General features: G+C 43.5%; 1 protein-coding gene across 3 annotated transcripts in view; it reads right to left on the bottom strand.

The window, feature by feature from the left end:
* The window catches only part of TENM1 (teneurin transmembrane protein 1), a 566,015-nt gene that overhangs the window by 17,790 nt on the left and 530,326 nt on the right, over nucleotides 1-17,899 (bottom strand). For all 3 annotated transcript variants that reach the window (XM_060136803.1, XM_060136804.1, XM_060136805.1), the window contains 2 exons: nucleotides 11,180-11,352; nucleotides 9,802-10,037 (listed from right to left, as the gene is read on the bottom strand). In XM_060136803.1, the coding sequence (XP_059992786.1) occupies nucleotides 9,802-10,037; nucleotides 11,180-11,352 (409 nt within the window). The remainder of the gene's footprint in view (nucleotides 1-9,801; nucleotides 10,038-11,179; nucleotides 11,353-17,899) is intronic.

Below are 17,899 nucleotides of genomic sequence, written 5' to 3'. Positions count from 1 at the left end.
TACGGGTACCTGGTGATGTGTAAAAATAATATTAGTAATTGTTGTTTTTAGATATCATTAGTTTTTGCATTTTAGTTAGGCTTCTGAATGGGCCCATGTGTCAGATTCCAAGGACTGTAGCTTGGTGTATTAGATTTATATCTGTAGGAATTGTCAACACGATCCTGAACAGAATATTAAATATCTGTTTAATGAGGTAGGGGAAAAAAAACAACATTAGGATTTGACTACATTAATCATAGTCGGACTAAATGGATTCACTAGCTATTCAGCTAAACTTCATGTTCATTTATAATTTTTGTGGTCAAGGATTTCTTTAAATATCTGAAAGCTATATACTGTGTCCCCAGAAAAATGCACATAAGTACATAAACAAACATTTTAAACAAAATCTCAAGTGGGATCTGAAACTCAAACATGAAACCTTTAGGGGTCTTGAGTCCAATTTCAAAATCCTGGCTCAGAAAGAGGTTTTCAAAAATTTTTTGTTAAAATTTTTTTTTGCTATTTAAAAACTTGAGCTATAACTGACATATACCATTATATTAGTTTCAGGTTCAATATTTGTATATATTGTGAAATAATTACCACAAAAATCTAGTTAACATCCATCACCATATGTAGTTACAACTTTTTTTTCTTGTGATGAAAACTTTTAAGATCTATTCTCTTAGCAACTGTCAAATATACAAAACAGTATTATTAGCTATAGTCACCATGCTGTACATTACATCCCCAGGACTTATTAATCTTTTAACTGGAGCTTTGCACCTTTTCACCCCCTTCATCCATCTCGCCCACCCTTCACTACCTGCCTCTGGCAGCCACCAATCTGTTCTCTGTATCTATGGCCTTTTTTTTGATTCCACATCTAAATGAGATCCAGAGTTTTTATCTTAGTGCCCTGCATGACTGCAAAGCCAGCATTCTCATTTCAGACTCTGGTTTTCCTTTGCTCAGTAATTTTGTGCACTTTGCTTTTTAAAATAACCTCCTTAACTTCTACCCCCATTATAAAAGTGATATTTTTTCATTGCAGAAAAATTGGAAAATATAGAAATATACAAAGAAAATAATCACCTGTAATCCCATCCTTCAATGTGAATCATTGCTAGTACTTTGCAGCATTTCATGCCCACTTTTGTTTTGCATAATCTATGCCCATACACTTAAAGAATACAATTAGAATTATACTTAAAGTTTTGTGTCCTACTTTTTCAGCTAATGTTTTGTCTTGAGCATTCCTCATGTTATTAAATATTCTTAAAATGTGGATTTTAGTGGTTATATAATATCTTCTACATGATAAGCATTTATTTTTCCTTTCTCCTATTGTTGGAAATTAGAGTTTTTGTTTTCCATTTTTCTTTTATCTTTCATGTTCTGTTGAACATTTTTGTAAATAAATATTTCCTTAATACAAAACCCTATAAGGGAAATTATGGGGTCAAATGATAACATATTAAAGACTCCCAATGCAACTCGAGATATTACTTCATGGTGCACAAAGGTTTACAAATTTATGCTCTTATTAACTAGCAGTGGAAGAGTTCAACTCATTCCATCCTTACCACCATTGAGTATTGTCATTGTTAGTATGCTTTTCCCAATATGAGAGTGGGAAAATAGTATGTTACTGTGGTTTAAATTTGCATTTATTTGGTTACTAATGAGGTTGAACCCTTTTAAACGTCTATTCGCCACATGTACGTCTTCTATGAATTGTCTGCTATTTTCAACGTCTTTTGGTTTCAGTTTCTTCATCAGCCAGCTGGGGCTAATGATACTTGCCATTAATTTTGAGCTTCTGCAAGAAAAAAAAAAAAAAAAAAGGACAGCAAATGTTCCACGCCATGAATTCCAGAAGACTAGTGATTAGATACTCCAATTATTTGGGAGGAAGTCTTGTCAGTTGCAGGGGTAGGTTTCATTCAGGGAATAGAGCCACAGATTGGGAAACATGACTCTTTAACCATCTGTAGCCAATGTGTGCAGTGCCGTGGTGCATAAATACACAGTAAACTGCTGTTATCACCTAAAAGGGGATAGAGAAGCGCGTATTTCCTGTCTTTTGATACACAGGGCTTGGAAACCTATACGAAACCAGGTGTTCTTTCTTCTACTACCTTTCCTGTGGTTTTATAGCCACATATCTCTAACTGTAATACTGTTCATTTACAATAGCTGTAAAATATCCATGTACTCCCAGAGACGGTTGTAACTGTTACAATTTATGTTATAATGATAGTTAAAGAGCCAAAGTAACAAGTGATTTCCAGTTCAACTAAATTTGTGGTTTTATTTGTCTGATAGATTAAGTTTACTACTCAAGAACACATTTCTTAATAAAGTCATTACAGCTACACAAGCAGGGACCACTGTTAAAAATCCACTACAGGCACTTCCCTGGTGGCGCAGTGGTTAAGAATCTGCCTGCCAATGCAGGGGACACGGGTTCGAGCCCTGGTCCGGGAAGATCCCACATGCCACGGAGCAACTAAGCCCGTGCGCCACAACTACTGAGCCTGCGCTCTAGAGCCCGTGAGCCACAACTACTGAAGCCTGCGCGCCTAGAGCCCGTGCTCTGCAACAAGAGAAGCCACCGCAATGAGAAGCCCGCACACCACAACCAAGAGTAGCCCCCGCTGGCCGCAACTAGAGAAAGCCCGGGCGCAGCAACGAAGACCCAACGCAGCCAAAAATAAATAACTAAATAAATAAAATTAAAAAAAAAATCCACTACAAAGCGAGCAGAAGAAAACTCTGCCTAATGTCCTTTCCCTGCCTGTCAAGACTTCTGCAACCATGCTTCTGTTTCTGGATAATGCACTCGGATATTCAGATGTTGCTGAAACACTAGTTTTAAAGTCAGGTTTGGAAGATAATGTAAAATTCGGCTAAGAGCTGAAAGGGGATGAAGGAATTGAAGATGCCACAGCCCCCCACCCTGCGAGTCTCCTATGGAACCCACATGTGAGAAGGCTGAGAGAAAGAATGCTAGGCTGACCACCTTTGACTGCTGGGGTCATGAGCAAGGGTGGGAAAGCAACACGTTCATACAAACTCTTGTTTGCCTGAAAGACAACAATAGCCCTTGACCTAAGTGTGGGTCATCAATCCTTATTTTGGCTCTTCCTCCAAACAATCTATACCAATCTTTGCCCTGGAAAAGAGAGGGGCAAAGAAAAGGTTGACATTTGAGAATAGCCCCAAGTTAAGAAGAGTCTCTTTGGACATTGAGCAAGACACTTGAGTTTGGCAACTGACGAGTTGTATGTTGGGGTAAGAAAGTTGGACTTGGTAATTTTTTTAATAAGGAAAGTATTTATGCTTTAATTTATTCTTCGGTTTTCTTTAGGCTTTTTTTTAGCTTTGCTGAAGAGAAGTAAGGAGAAGGGCTTGCTTTCTTGTTCACACTTCGACCAGAAAGGGAAGAGGAAAGAGTATGCACTGGGGAGCCATGGGTTGTGTTGCCAGCAGAAATCAAAGTGCCTGCGAAGGGTGGGTACAGGCAGAAGCTCCAAAGAAAAGTGTCCTCTGCCTCCCCTCAGATCCTTTCCTTGCTCTTTCCTAGGAGTTTGAGTTTTAATTGCTTAAGAGAAAGTCCTTTCAACCCTTTGCAATTTGAGACTCATTCAATTAGTAGGATAAAAATATATTAGGTTGATAATATATAAAGATATATTAGGTTGATATATAGATATATAAAGACATATAAATATCCATAGGCAACTGCTGATATTTGAGTGTTTTGGGCCTACCAAAAGGGCAGTTTCCTATGGTTCAACCCAATACACACACACACACACACACACACACACACACACACACACACACACACACACACGTGCTGAACTCTAAGCTCCAATCACGGCAGTTGATTTTCTTCAGAATAAAGGAGGAGAAGGCTGAATTTTCAAGGATGCTGTCTAGCATTTCAACTCACAAGGCAACTGAGGTACGTGTTTGATTTTTGCTGAAGAAGTTGAAAGGTGAATAAGTGAGATGGGCCAAATAACCACATTACAGTTTGGGAGATGCACTGCATTTAATTTCCATGAAGCTGTGGGAATGGACAGAGTCACAGCTGCTTTTAAATTGGTACACGCTACTCTATTCTCACTGGTTTTCAGGTAATTAGTACGTGACTTTTAGAAATCGATCAATACAATTCTACAGATTTTATTTTTTATTGCTATTGCTACGCTGACAATGCAAACCGACTCAGGCTTGCTTCTGTTTCACAGAGTTGCCTACAGATGCACAGGGCATGTATGCAGGGTTAACATCAGCCTGCACGGCTCCACCGGAAATTTCTTTATACCTGTTTTTCTTCTTTTTTCCTCCCAAGGCACTCTCTTTACCTTGCCAGACCACAGAATCTTAGTGCCAGAAGGAATCTTATGACATGGGCTATTGACCTGGACTGCCTGGGTTCAAATCCTGTGTCACCATTTACTAGCTGTGTGCCCTCTGTGTGCCTTGGTTTCTTTATCTGTGAGAATGTTAATAAGAAAACGCACCTGATAAGGTGTTATGAGTAATAAATGAGTTAATATATGGCCATACACAGATAAGATTTCAATGAATGTTAGTTGCTATAATTATGATTAATGGTAATAATACTACTAGTCATAATCATAGAGATTGTATAGCTCATATCCCTCATTTTATAGATGGGAAAAGTGGTGTAAAGTTATGGGCATACCAGTTCTTCTTCAAAACCTTACTCATTCCTCTCACTTGATTTCTGCCATACCATTTAACTTGGACACTTTGTGCACTAAAATAATTTGCTCTTGTTTAATTACTTTCCCGTTGGCGAATTCATCTGGGTAACCGTACAATAGGCATTTAAAAATTTTAATACCAAATCATTAATGCTTATATACAAGTGAAATAGTGTGTGAAATAATACTTTCTGTCTAGCTATCTTTGTGGAGTTGACCCAAGATTAACAAATATAGTAATTTGTTAAATTTACAAATCACAGTAAATGTCTGTGATTTGAAGGCCCCAAGAATCCCCTGACCCCAAAAACCAACACTGCCCAGTGGCCTCGATGCCTTAAATCTCCTGTCTCCAGGCGACTCCTTAGGGGTGAATACACTGCTACTTGGGACTGACACCCACAGATATATTTTAAAAATAGATGAATCTATCTGCAAGCAGGCTCCTTATCTAAATTTTCACAAAATGAAACCCTCCAGCAAACCTAGGGAGAACGAAGTTAAAAGTGTGAAGCAAACACATTTTCTGAGAAAGGAAGGAGACGCTGGAACCCTCTTGGCTGTCTCCCACATTCCCCATCATTTGTCAGCCTGGGACCTTGTGTTTCACCTGGGCTTGTTCCCCCTTTCAAAGCTCAGCTGGCATATGAACAGTCACATGTTGCATTTCAAAACAAATCTACCCTGTTCTCAGTTATCTTTGAATGGCGAGAAAAACCATCAATCGTGAGAGTTTCTAGATTAGTCTTGGCTTCATTTTGCTTGTAAAACATAATCATCTTACTTGATTTGATGACTTTGGTTTGAAGTGCTAAGCTTCTTGGTTTTTTTTTTTTTTTTAAATAAAGGAGGCTGCAGTTCTGGAGTTTTGCTGTAACCTCACATCTCAGTCTGCGAAATCTTGTAAAGAGCTCTGAGGTCCAATGCTGGGATAAGTCACATTTAATAGCATTATTATCCACGGACACAGCAAGGTGCAATCTGGATGTAGTTCCTAAACCAGTGTGCTTTTGGTGAATGTCTAATTTCTCTATTGTCCAGGGAAATGTATTTATGGGGACAGACTGATGCAGCAGATGAGAAGGTACATAGACTGGATGGGAAAGTACTTTGTAAAGAAAATGATTCAAATACAACTCAGGTTGGGGGGGAAATGGCTTTTTAAAATAAATGAAATTTCAGGATGTTAATGTGATTTATTTCACTTAATGGAGCTGGTGCCGGATGGCCCAGAGGTAACAAATCCCTCGCCTGCTCAGGCTAAGCAGGATATCATGTTTCCCAGCAGTTTGTTTCCTCACCTTGAAGAGGACCCCCAGTGTGTATGGAAAAAGAAAATCACCGATGGTTGGAGAAAAGCAACTCTTGTTGCTTTATCTTCAAGAGAGGTCTATCATTTTCTGATTTTTTTTTTCTTTCCACCTAGAAGGTCTGGGGTGGATGTGATAGGTAGCTTTGGGGAACATTTGATGTCCATCATTTTACCAAGGAAGCCTTTAAACGAACCTGTCATTCTGTGCCCGAACAATTAGTGTTTTATGACCTGCTGCCCAAGCACATTTGCAAATTACAAGCACACCCCTGTGTGGTTTTTCAAAGAGGAGCCCTATTTCCCCCAGGGCAGCAGGGGTTTCTATGTTGTGTGACTATCTGAACCTGTTATTCTGTCTGAAGAGCTCTGGAACGGCAGCTCCTCCAGGAGAAATAGAAGATTCAGTGCAAGGTCTCCAGGTACTTGAGGGCACCAGAGAGCCTTAATCTTTACATGGATGTTTACGAATGGGTCACCGCATATTTGGCCCAGAGAGAGAGAAAGTTACATCTCATATGTCATCAGCTTGCCCCTTGAAAGGTACCATAAGTGAAGGGGGCACCATCTATGAAATAATAAAGTCAGTAAGGAAAAAGAATTTGCCTGGTTAAAACTGGATCCACACCTGCCTTTGGGGAGCGTATTCATTCCATTAAATTGGATATGCCTAATCTGGGGAAACTGAGGCAGTAATATAAGCCAAAGTGCCTAAGGATGGGGACAGCAGGTAAGGATTACCCAGTTAAACAGCCTCCTTCCTCTTGCCGCCTCCACACTTTGCCTGCCCGGAGGCCAGCCAGTTGTCCCGCACCACCCACACTTGCCAGTACATTACAGTCGATTATTTGTCTCTTTTTGTCAGCACTGAAATGAGGAGTCTGGCCCTGCCAAGGTGGCTCCACTGAGCGGGGCAGTGATTTATAGATTAATTATTTTAAGGAACAAGGCAGCACAGCATGATGTAGTGGAAAGAGTGCTGCGCTAGGCGAAGCCCTGCATTTTAGTGCTGGCTTGGATCCTTAATAGCTGTTTGACTTTGGGCAAATCACTTAACCTCTCTGGGCCTTAGTCTCCTTATCTGTAAATTGGGAATAACAATAATTGATGGTTGTTGGACTTCCCTGGTGGCACAGTGGTTAAGAATCTGCCTGCCAAGGCAGGGAACACGGGCTCGAGCCCTGGTCTGGGAAGATCCCACATGTCGTAGAGCAACTAAGCCTGTGCACCACAACTACTGAGTCTGTGCTCTAGAGCCCGTGAGCCACAACTATTGAGCCTGCGTGCCACAACTACTGAAGCCCGTGCTCTGCAACAAGAGAAGCCACCGCAATGAGAAGCCCACGCACCGCAACGAAGAGTAGCCCCCGCTTGCTGCAACTAGAGAAAGCCTGCACGCAGCAACGGAGACCCAATGCAGCCAAAAATAAATATAAATAAATAAATAAATAAATTTATTTTAAAAATTGATGGTTGTGGTGATCAAATAAAACCCTGACTATGAAAGCATTTTATTGATTGTAAGGCACTAAACATATGTAAAGGATTGTTATTGTTGTTAGATTTCTAGGGACATGTACAGTAACACCACCTAGCCATTCTTCAGTCCCAGGACCTCAGGAAGAACCCTAGAAGTCATAGAGGAGAGGGCCCTGAATTTGTTGCCCTTATAAGCCGTTCCACAAATCTGCTCAACTCTACCACGGGATGGGACACGGGTCAATTATCAATGGTACTAACTAAATAACACTTCACTCTACTCAACACGAAAGAGCCCCCGTATGTTTTATGACCATTAGCTTCTCAGTATTAAGAACAATTTGGGATATGAGGTGCAAATTACAATTTACAGTCTCTCTCCATTATCCGTGCATATGGAAGGGAGAAAACAGGGTGGGTGATCGTAGAAAGTGGAAAATACTAAAGTCACATAGTATAGAATGAGTTCTCCTAAAGAATATAAAATCCCGAAGTCATATAGTGTATGATATGATTCACAATGTTTTATTCAGACTATAAGCTGGGGAGGCACTATGAGACCATTTATTTGATATAATTTTTCTGGGGTGAATCCATGAGGTTGGTGAGCCATATGTAGATAATTCTGACTTTTCTCTAGTATGACATTTCATTTCACAGGTGAAGAAAATAAAGGCGTTCCTTAAGCCAGTTGTAAGACTTCCCCATCAAGGGTTCTACCCAGGAGATCTCATTTCTAGAAGAACTCTGATAGAAACCCTCACTGCTCTCACACAGACAGGTTTGACTATTTGGACTGGTTTCACCTCCCAATTCAGTGGCATACCTAGTAAATATTCTGGCCAATGGAATCAAAACCTACAAATTGACTTGTGCATGTAGACAACCTTAGTAGCTGTTACAAAAAACAAGCATGGGAGTCTGTGTCTTTGTGTTACCAACAGAAGTGACTGGAAAGTGAGCGCTAGTGTAGATCATTTTGTCCGTATCAAGCCATGGGACTGACTTGACGGCTTGTCACTGGAATTGGGTGGTTGTTTGGCATTGCGTTGCCACAGCCTAGAGGTTACCACATTTTTACTGTGAGTGAAATTTTACTGTGAGTGAAGAAAATGCAAGTGTTCCAGGTATCCCAGGCACGACACAGGTGCTCAAAGCAGGCCTCAATAGTGAGTGATCTTCTCCCTCAGGCTGGCAGTTGCTCTCGGGCTGATATTGAATGTTACTATACTTGGAAAGTTGGTCACGTCATCCTAACATTGATTCATGTTCAAGAAGGGACAGGTAGACAGAGCGCTGTGGTGTCTGTAGGCTTCGTGTGCTGCAGAAAGGCAATTTTGATTGAATGATCCCTGGTTAACTGTGGTGAACAGTGCTTGGTAAGAACTTGAAAACCCCCAAATCTTTCATTTCCCCGGGCAGCTGCCTCTGAGCACCATTAGCCCAATGTGAGTACTAGTCCTTGACCCCTTTGGCCCTTAATATGTATATTCATGACAATGATATCATTCACTGTTTTCGCCCTTTATCTTGCTTTTGTCCAGATGCTGCCTGATGTCTCACATCCTTCTGTGTGTGCCTGCCTGGTCTTTCCAAATGAAGTATCAACTACCGCAAAGCAGGGGTCTGGGACAGCTCAGTGGACCTGCTGACCATCTGCAGGCCTTGTGAGGGATTCTGGAGGGCCTCCCGACTAAACACATTTCTCGATCCAGATGTTCTTGGGGCCTGAAATTGCTATTGTCAGAGCACTTTAGCTGGCTAATGACAAAGAAAGCTCCTATTAGGAGGGGGAAGGGTAAGCTGGGACAAAGTGAGAGAGTGGCATGGACATATATACACTACCAAACATAAAATAGAAAGCTAGTGGGAAGCAGCCGCATAGCACAGAGAGATCAGCTCGGTGCTTTGTGACCACCTGGAGGGGTGGGATAGGGAGGGTGGGAGGGAGGGAGACGCAAGAGGGAAGAGAGATGGGAACATATGTATAACTGATTCACTTTGTTATAAAGCAGAAACTAACACACCATGGTAAAGCAATTATACTCCAATAAAGATGTTTAAAAAAAAATAAATAAATAAAAAGAAAGCTCCTATTAGAATGTTCATTTCAGGGTACTGAACCATTATCAGCCTTTAGCACCCTCTCTTGAATTAGTATATCATATAAGCTAGTCAGTCAGCTAGAAAAGCTTTGGAGAAATGGGACTTCCAATGAGGGAGGCTCTGCCGTTTTCAAAACTAAAACACCAATTCTATAGCTTCTATCAGGTCGAGCCTTACCCTCAGCCTTCTTTCAAAAGCGGAAATGTTGCCTTTGTTCTGCTCCTTCCGCTGCCGCCACTCGATGAGGTTGGCGTTGTGCTCTCCGGGCAGTGAGATGTTGCATTTGCCCAGGGTGGGGTTGACTGCCCCGGACAGGATGTGGGGCTCTGAGCTGAGGCTGATCTCCATCCCGCTGGCAAAAGTGACACGTAGGGAGCCGTCTGGACTCACCCGATAGGTACTCTGGGTATTTTCTGCAGACAGAGGAGCAAAGGAGGAAGAGGGGGAAGAAAGGGAAGCACAGAAGCAGAGGAGAGACAAGTTTAGCTTTAGGAGGTAAGGTTGGGAAAGGATGAGCAGGTGGGGTGCCGTGGACCTAACTGCCCTCTGGGCTAGACAACCACTCTGACAGGCCAACACACTCTGTCCATTTGGGTCTCGTTATTTTCACAGCTGGGCTGTCTTGTTTCTTGGATAAAAGACTCCTGTGTAATACTGCAGGCTGTTTTTGTTTTGAGAAACTTTCTCACTTTTAAAGAATTCCCTCACAAACTCCCTTTCTGACTTGGTGGACTGGCCTCCTCCATTTGATATGCTGGGAGCTAGAATGGGCAGAGTATGAAGTTTAACTCAGTATCATCACTGCGGGGGGACACCAGCACGGTTGCCGGACTCCACAAAATGATACGCTGACAAAGGTCGCCACCGATCCTTTTACAGTGGCTCAGCCTAACAATAGAAAGAGTCCTTAATGACTGGGCAGAGAGAAAACAATTTCTCTGTGTCCACCTCCCTCAGCTTCCAAGATATTCTTTCCAAATCCACCTCCCTCCCTCCCTTCCTCCCTGTTTACTCCTCTATTTCTCCCCCTCTCTCTCCTCACTTCCCTCCTTTCTTCCTTCCCTCTCTCCCTTCCTTCTTTTTCCTTCCATTCCTTTACTTTCCTCTCTTTGAACAGAATGAGCTTTTAATTCTCTCATTTCCCTTATATTCCTGCTTGGTGTGTATCCTCATTCATCCTTTTTATTCACCCATGTCATCATTGCTCTAGAATGCTAATCTCAGATGGGACACAGACTTCATTTCTTTAGTATAACCCAATTGGAGCTTAAAGAGCCTTACAAACAGCTGCGTGTTGGGAAATGACTTGCTGGAAGAGTAGATTTGGCAGGGATTTAACCTCATAACTCCCACTGGGATGTGGCCCAATGTTGCTATAGGAACTTTGTGAAAGGTGTGACTTTGTCTGGGCTTCAGCCTCCATAGCTGGAATATCGGGAAAAGAAGTCATCTTCTCAGCCAAAAGTGAATTCTAGTCATTGACGGTGTGCAGAGGTTTGACGGTAGAAGTAAGAGAGATGCTGTTAGAGTCTGGCGAAGTTGGAAATATTCTTACCTTGTTTTAAAATATATATGGTACTAGTTGCTGTCAAATTGGTTGACATGAGGACGTTTTCACGGTTGGAAGTATCTAGCGCCACTTTTGTCAGCTTCTCCAGGTCACTGTGGAAGCTGCTGACCTCTCCAGTGGGAAACGTTGCATTGGTCAGATGCCCCTCGGGGTCATACCTGAGGAATGTAACCAATCCCAATGTTGAAGTCTCTTGGCAGTGATAACAGGCTTTTGCAAAATAAAAATCACTTGGCAGCTAATACAGTTTAACTTTGAGTGATAACAAGTATTATTAACCTTGTTCAATAAGAAGAAAAAGGTCAGAGAGATGATTAATCAAACGAAGGTATTTTTTGCTGCTTCTGAATTCTTGATGACTTCCTTGAGCTGTGCTGTTTTACAGAAAAAATATATCTGGTAATGAATCACAAGGGTGGAAAACTGATTTATGAGTCATGTCCTGCTGTGTGCAATGTTGCAGGGAGCCCTCCGTTTGCAATTTGGGTCGATCCCATCAGATGTGATGGGTCACAAGGACCAGCAGAGGGTGCTGTTGACAAAGAAAAAGGAGGCATGACTGTCCGCCGCCCCGCCCCGCCCCGCCCCCACCAGCCTGAGAAGGCTAATAAACTGATTCTGCACTGTGATAGGAAAATTTTGTTTGTTGCTCTTTAAGTTGCCAAATTTGAAATGAATGAATCCTTCTTCCAATAAAATGACCGAAGACAATGGAAACATGTTCATTAAAACATTCTGGAGCCCCCGATCTCAGTGCCACTTAATTTTTTAATCTTTTTATAATATAGTACATAATGTGTTGTAATTTGCCTATATGAGTAAGAGACGAAAACAAATAATTACCTGGGATAATAGGCAATAACCTATATCTAGAAATATAGTCTTGTGAGTTGACTTTTTTTAAAAAATCAGAATTGGCAATCTCACTGTCCTCCAAGTGGAAACTGCCTCCCTGAAGGCTTTTGGTGTGGAGCTGTTCTTTTATTGCCAATAGAACCATGAAAAATAAACCCTTCATTAAAAGTAAGGACATGCACTTGGAAACCCATTACTGCTTTCAAGTTGCAAATTACAAAATAGTTAAGTACTTTTTTTGTTTTTAAAATGTTAAACAATTATATTCTTTTTACCCAAAGTGAGCAGGATACAGCCTGGACACAGTGGTAGAGTCTGGCTCTACTGCCTTCTCCCACCAAAATTATGCAAAATGGCCTAGTGATTCAGTGTTAATCCACTACGCTTTAAAGAACTCAGCCTGGATAGCTGCTGAAATTTTAAAACTTAGACCAGCCTTTGGTAGGCTTGGGAAAAGGGGCTAGACATTATTTTATAGGACAAAACTGAACTTGAGGCTATACACAATGCCATCTCAAGTTCAGTTCTGTTTGTACATGAGTGTGTGCACTGCACACACATGCTATCAGTTAAAAGAGTCAGGCACGCAAATAAAAATAATCAAATAGGTCATTTGACATCATAGATATGGCAAGCCCTAGTTGTTTAATTGGATGCACGCTTTGCTTAAATGGATTTCAGTCAAAAAGGTTATTGGCATGTTGCAGCTATGCTGCTAAGCGCTCATTATCGAGGAAAGGCTGAAGGGTGCTGTTTGCGCCTGGGGTTAATGGCAAAATCCTCCCCCCTGCTCAGCCCGTTTGCCCGTGGCCTGCTCGGGGCTCTGTGGCTGCAAGAAGAAGACCCCTGATGAGAAAGGGGCATGGAAGGGCCTGAACACCTAACACAGCTCCGACTTTGTCTGCCTGGTCTTCCTTCCAGGAGAGGAAAACGATATCCAGTTTTGATTCTTGCAAGGTACCAACCTGCTTTTCCCTGTAGGGAGGAGTTTCCAGGCAGCAGACAGAAGGGAGCTGCTGCAGGCCCCCCTCACTATGGAGACTGTGGTCCCACAGCCTGGACTACTCAGGCAGTTCCTCTCTGTTTCACATCCATCACCAGCAACTCTGCCTCATTGGTTTCCCTTTCCTGATTTCTGAAGGGTTTCCTCAGCACTTGGCAAGGTCACTCTTCATTATTCCTCCAGGAGATCTGACCTAAGATGCTACGCATGCAGGTTTCCAACGGGCTTTCCAGCTCAGGGCAGTTTCTTTCTTTCCCAGTCACATAGCCCCTTGTTTGAAAGCAAGATTTCATTGAAAGGTGATGGCAGTGGTCGTGCCCACTTCTCAGGGCAAGATGACAAGATCAGATGCTAACTGAGCCATCCATGAGCAGAGGTCAAAAATCTGAATGAACCTCAGCAGTGGCCTGTGGTGTAATTCCCTGGATAGATGTAGCTGGGAGGCTGCTGCCCGGCTCCTCGTCTGCTGAGAGAGGGAATGCAGTGGGGATAAGATAGAATTTCCCACAGTCCTGCCCAGGCGCTAGAGAGCTAGAAAGTTGTATTGTCTGATTTCCTTTCTGTGGCTGGATAAGCCTCCTTATCTGAAAGTGTACATTTGACTTTATCATAAACAAAGCACTCTACCTTGAGGGCGTTATGCTAAGTGAAATAAATCGGACAGAGTAAGACAAATACTGTATGATCTCACTTATGTGTGGAATCTGAAAAAAAACAAAACCAAAAACCCGAACACAAAAAACTCATAGAAAGAGAGATCAGATTTGTGGTTACCAGAGGCGGGGGGGTGGGGGGGGGGGTGGGGGGGGTGGGTGGAGGAATGGGACAGAGGTGGTCAGAAGGTCGAAACTTCCAGTCATAAGTTACATAAGTACTGGGGACGCAATGTACAACATGACAATAGTTAACTGCTGTGTGGTATGTATGAAAATTCCTAAGAAAGTAAATCCTAAAAGTTCTCATCAGAAGGAAAAAATGTTTTTCTTCTTTCTTTTTGTATCGATATGAGATGACGGACATTCACTAAACTTACTGTCATCATCATTTTGCAATATATATAAATCAAGTCATTACGCTGCATGCCTTAAACTTATATAGTGCTGTATGTCGATTATATCTCAGTAAAACTGAAGGGAAAAACCCCAAAAAAACAAAGCACCCTACCCCCCCAGTACACTCACCCGCCCCAATTCTGCTAGTCACAGCCAAAGCAATGGCATTTGGTGGTGTCTGCAGTGTGGTGCCTCTCCTGGGCTCAGTCAAAACCTACAGGCCCAAGTCTCTTCTGTGGGGTCATGTTCAAAGGAAGAGCAGATCCCACAACTTGGAAAGATTGCTCCAAACTGGGTAAGAAATAAAGGAAGCCTTTGATTTCTTATGGCTTGCTTGAGGTTTCTTTCTGTTGTTGTTGTTGTTGTTTCCCCTCCATCACAGGGGACTGCATGTTTCCAGACTGAATGTCAAAGAAACAAGTTTAATCAAAATCTCTTACGCTGTTCTGTGGGCTTCCCTCTGGTGCCTGCATCCTTTGGTGCAGAGAACACAAGCCAATATGCTGCAACTGATCCCTTCAGGCCGTAACAGGGTTGTAACTTCCAACGCCCTGCCCCCACTCCCCCTCCCTACCCTGGGCTGCAAATTCTGGTTGGTGAATTGTGTGATCAGGCATTGACTGTTGCCTTCATGGTCATCAGGAGTGAGCTTGGGAAGAGGAGCTTTGCCATCACCTTGTCCCTTCCCGTCCCTGATTTTACAGAGTTCCACTGTGTGCGTGCACACACACGTGTCCCCGTGGATCAAAGGAAACATTTGTAAAGGAAATTCAGAATTCATTCTTGTCCTTGAGGAACATATAGTTTATATTAGGGGAGATGATATTTACACATTATTAAAAATATATTTGGTCTGATATTTTCTCGTAAGGGATAGCCTGCCCTTTCCCTTGAGGACAATTTAAGCCAGAGCTAAACCGGGCAGGGTAAAAACTAGTAGCTCTTCCATCTTTGCTCTTCTTAAGAAAATATTGAAGATTATAGAAGAAAAATTCATTACTTATTTTTTTTAAAGGAAATAGACCCTCTTTACCCTCTCATGCCGGAAACCTGACCAACCTAATAAGCGTTCTTTAGGAAATACTGGATTGCCCTTTCTTCACCAGTAACTTCATGTGGCCCCCCATGATTCAGCCCATGTCCATAAGCCCTTCTATCTTCACTTGGCCTTCACTCAATAAATATCAGTCTTGCGCTAGGTACTGGGGATACTGTGGTGAATGAACTTCAGAGTCTAGTAGCGTAGATAAGATACGCACACAAACCACTCTGGTGCCAGAATATTGCCATATACTTCTGTAAACAAGGAGCTGCAGAAGCTCAGAAGAGGCAGAAGTTACTTCCAGGCAGGCTGAGCAGAAGAGAAGGAGGTGGTATTTGAATCCTGGACGGTAGCTGGAGATCAGTCCCTTGATAGGTAGAGACTGGGGACGGGAGGAAGGCACTCCAAAGGCAGGCACACCGGTGGCTGGGATGACCATCGAGGGAAGCATGGTGCTGGAGCACACAGGTCCTCTCGGAGGGGAGTGGGAGATGAGGCCGGAGAGGCACGTTGGAAGCAGAGCACGGGGAAACTGGGGTGTCAGGCTCTGGAGGAAAGCATGCAGTCAGTAGACAATGGAGAGGCGTAGGAAGCTCTTCAGGGGGAGAACGGTATGATTCAAGCAGTTCTTTGGTGGCAGTGAATCTCGGAAGGGAAGCTATGGAGCAGGGAAACCTGTTGGGAGGCTAACGCCTCAGCTTGTGTAAGAGAAGACGGTGGCCTCTTGCCTTTATGAAATGCGTTGTGATCGCCTATCCTTGGGACCAGTCTTCCTTCCTAGGTTGTAAACTCTCGCATCTTTAGAGAGAGGACACAGTGTCTCATCACCTCTGTATTTTCGGTGTGTGGCACAGAGCAGACTCTCACTGCATATACTTGTTGAATGAGAGAAGCAGGATCTGCCAGTGGAAATGGGAAGGAAGGGGTGGGTATGAGAGTCAGCGTGGTGAGAGGATAGACAGAGCCATCCCAGGTGGTGTGGAGGCTTAGCTTACACGGACGTGCTGTGAGGTGCAGCTCATCTTCCCAGCCAGGCTCTGAAAGCTCGTTCGGCCAGCAGCCTCTCTTCCTTCTGCTCAGTCCCTTTCTCTTTGGTAGTTCTCTCTCCCCAGCATGAGCCACGACAGTTCTCTCTGCCCATTCCTGAGCCTTACCAAGGGCATAAAGCACAGGGGGAAGGAACTGAGCAAGGGTGTCCAGTCTGTCTCTGGAGTCCTGAAGGAACTGTTGGCAATTCTACGTTCTTCTTGCTTAAATGAAATCCCTCACCTGCCCAGAGGCAGGGGCCTGGACCATGTGGTGCCTTAGCTCTCTCCCTACTCTGAGATTCTCAAAAGCACTGGAAACACTTCGATGTGTTTGGACTGACTATTCACTTACATAACCAGTTCCGCGTGGGAATCACATCCTCTGCTTAGGCAAATATCTCACCCGGAGACGTGGCTTGTGTACCTTGCCCCGCCTCCCCGCTCCCTGCCCCGGTTCGGTTCCGCTAATCTTATCAGGGAGGAGAGAGAACCTCCCATTAGCCATCTTCCATAAGACTGAGCATTTGTAAAACAGCCTAGAAGGCACCCAGAGCTATCGTGAGGGCATTTCCAAGTTGTCAGTAAATGGCGTTTTCTTGGGGGGGTTGGGGGTGGGGAATGTGCGAACCAAGTTCCGGGATAGAGAGAACACAGAAAACCAGGGATCAAGAGATCGTGCTCCCACAAAGGTCAAGGGCCTGAGGAACTGTCAGCTCGGCCTGCACTGGCAGCAGTGACAAAACTGACACTTTGACCTCAGTCTGGGACCTTTTCAGTTGAGCGTAGCAGAAGCCTTTACCAGGGAAATGCTTGCGAAACAAGCAAGGGTGTCCTGGCTATTCTTGCAGCCTCTGCTGGGGCAGGGTCATCGCAATTAGAAGCCCGCCAGCCCCTCGGGCCAGAACCCCTGCCTCGTTCCCAGTTCTGCTTTGACAGCCATTTCTCTGTGGTCAGCTTTTCCCCTGACACTCAGGACACTTAGGCGCAGTCGCATCAAGTACTAATACTTGGGGTGTGCAACTTTGATCCTGGTCCAAGTCAAACGGAATTATGGAAAGCAATGAACTATTTAAACAACATCACACTACACAAGACAAGCCCACATACTACCACGGCACCAGATGCATTTTAAAATCCCATTTGGACTGTCCACACTGTTCAGGGTCATCTGTGTCATTTCTCCCTGCGTTGTCGCTGATAACCGCAAGTTGAACGGATTACTGGCTTAGCTACCTCTATGCAGCAGTCTTCCATCCTTCCAACAATTTTGCTTCTGTTTTTCTTTTTCTGTTTCTCATCTCAGAACAGAAATCTGATGTCCACCTTAGCAAAGAATTTGTCACCTTTTGGCCAAAGAAGGCAGCCTCTCTCTCACCTCTGAGCAACGCTCAAGTTCTTTTAGGAGGGCCTGGTAACAGTGGCCCAAGGCCGCCTTCTACTGACCTCAGCATGGCTGTAACCCTGACTGGAAGAGTAGGTCCGATTCGGTGCTCCCTGGCTTCAGAAGGAGAAGGAAAACCTCGAAGGAGTGCTCAGAACCGGCTAAAGCGTTGGAGGATAAAAGTGAAAGAAGCCAGAGTTTGTACAGAGTAGACTGGGAAGAATTAGTTTCATTTTGAAGGTTGGGAAGTTGCTCATTCCCGTATGTACAGGCAGGAACCGACAGGGACAGCATTCCGTTGGGGACAGAATGCACTGTTTTAGGAGGAAGAGGAACCTTCTCCT

This window comes from Lagenorhynchus albirostris, chromosome X, assembly GCF_949774975.1.
Source record: "Lagenorhynchus albirostris chromosome X, mLagAlb1.1, whole genome shotgun sequence".
In the NCBI taxonomy this organism is placed as follows: Eukaryota; Metazoa; Chordata; class Mammalia; order Artiodactyla; family Delphinidae; genus Lagenorhynchus; species Lagenorhynchus albirostris.
Note: the sequence above shows the minus strand (reverse complement) of the source record. Positions and strands in the feature narration are given on the sequence as shown.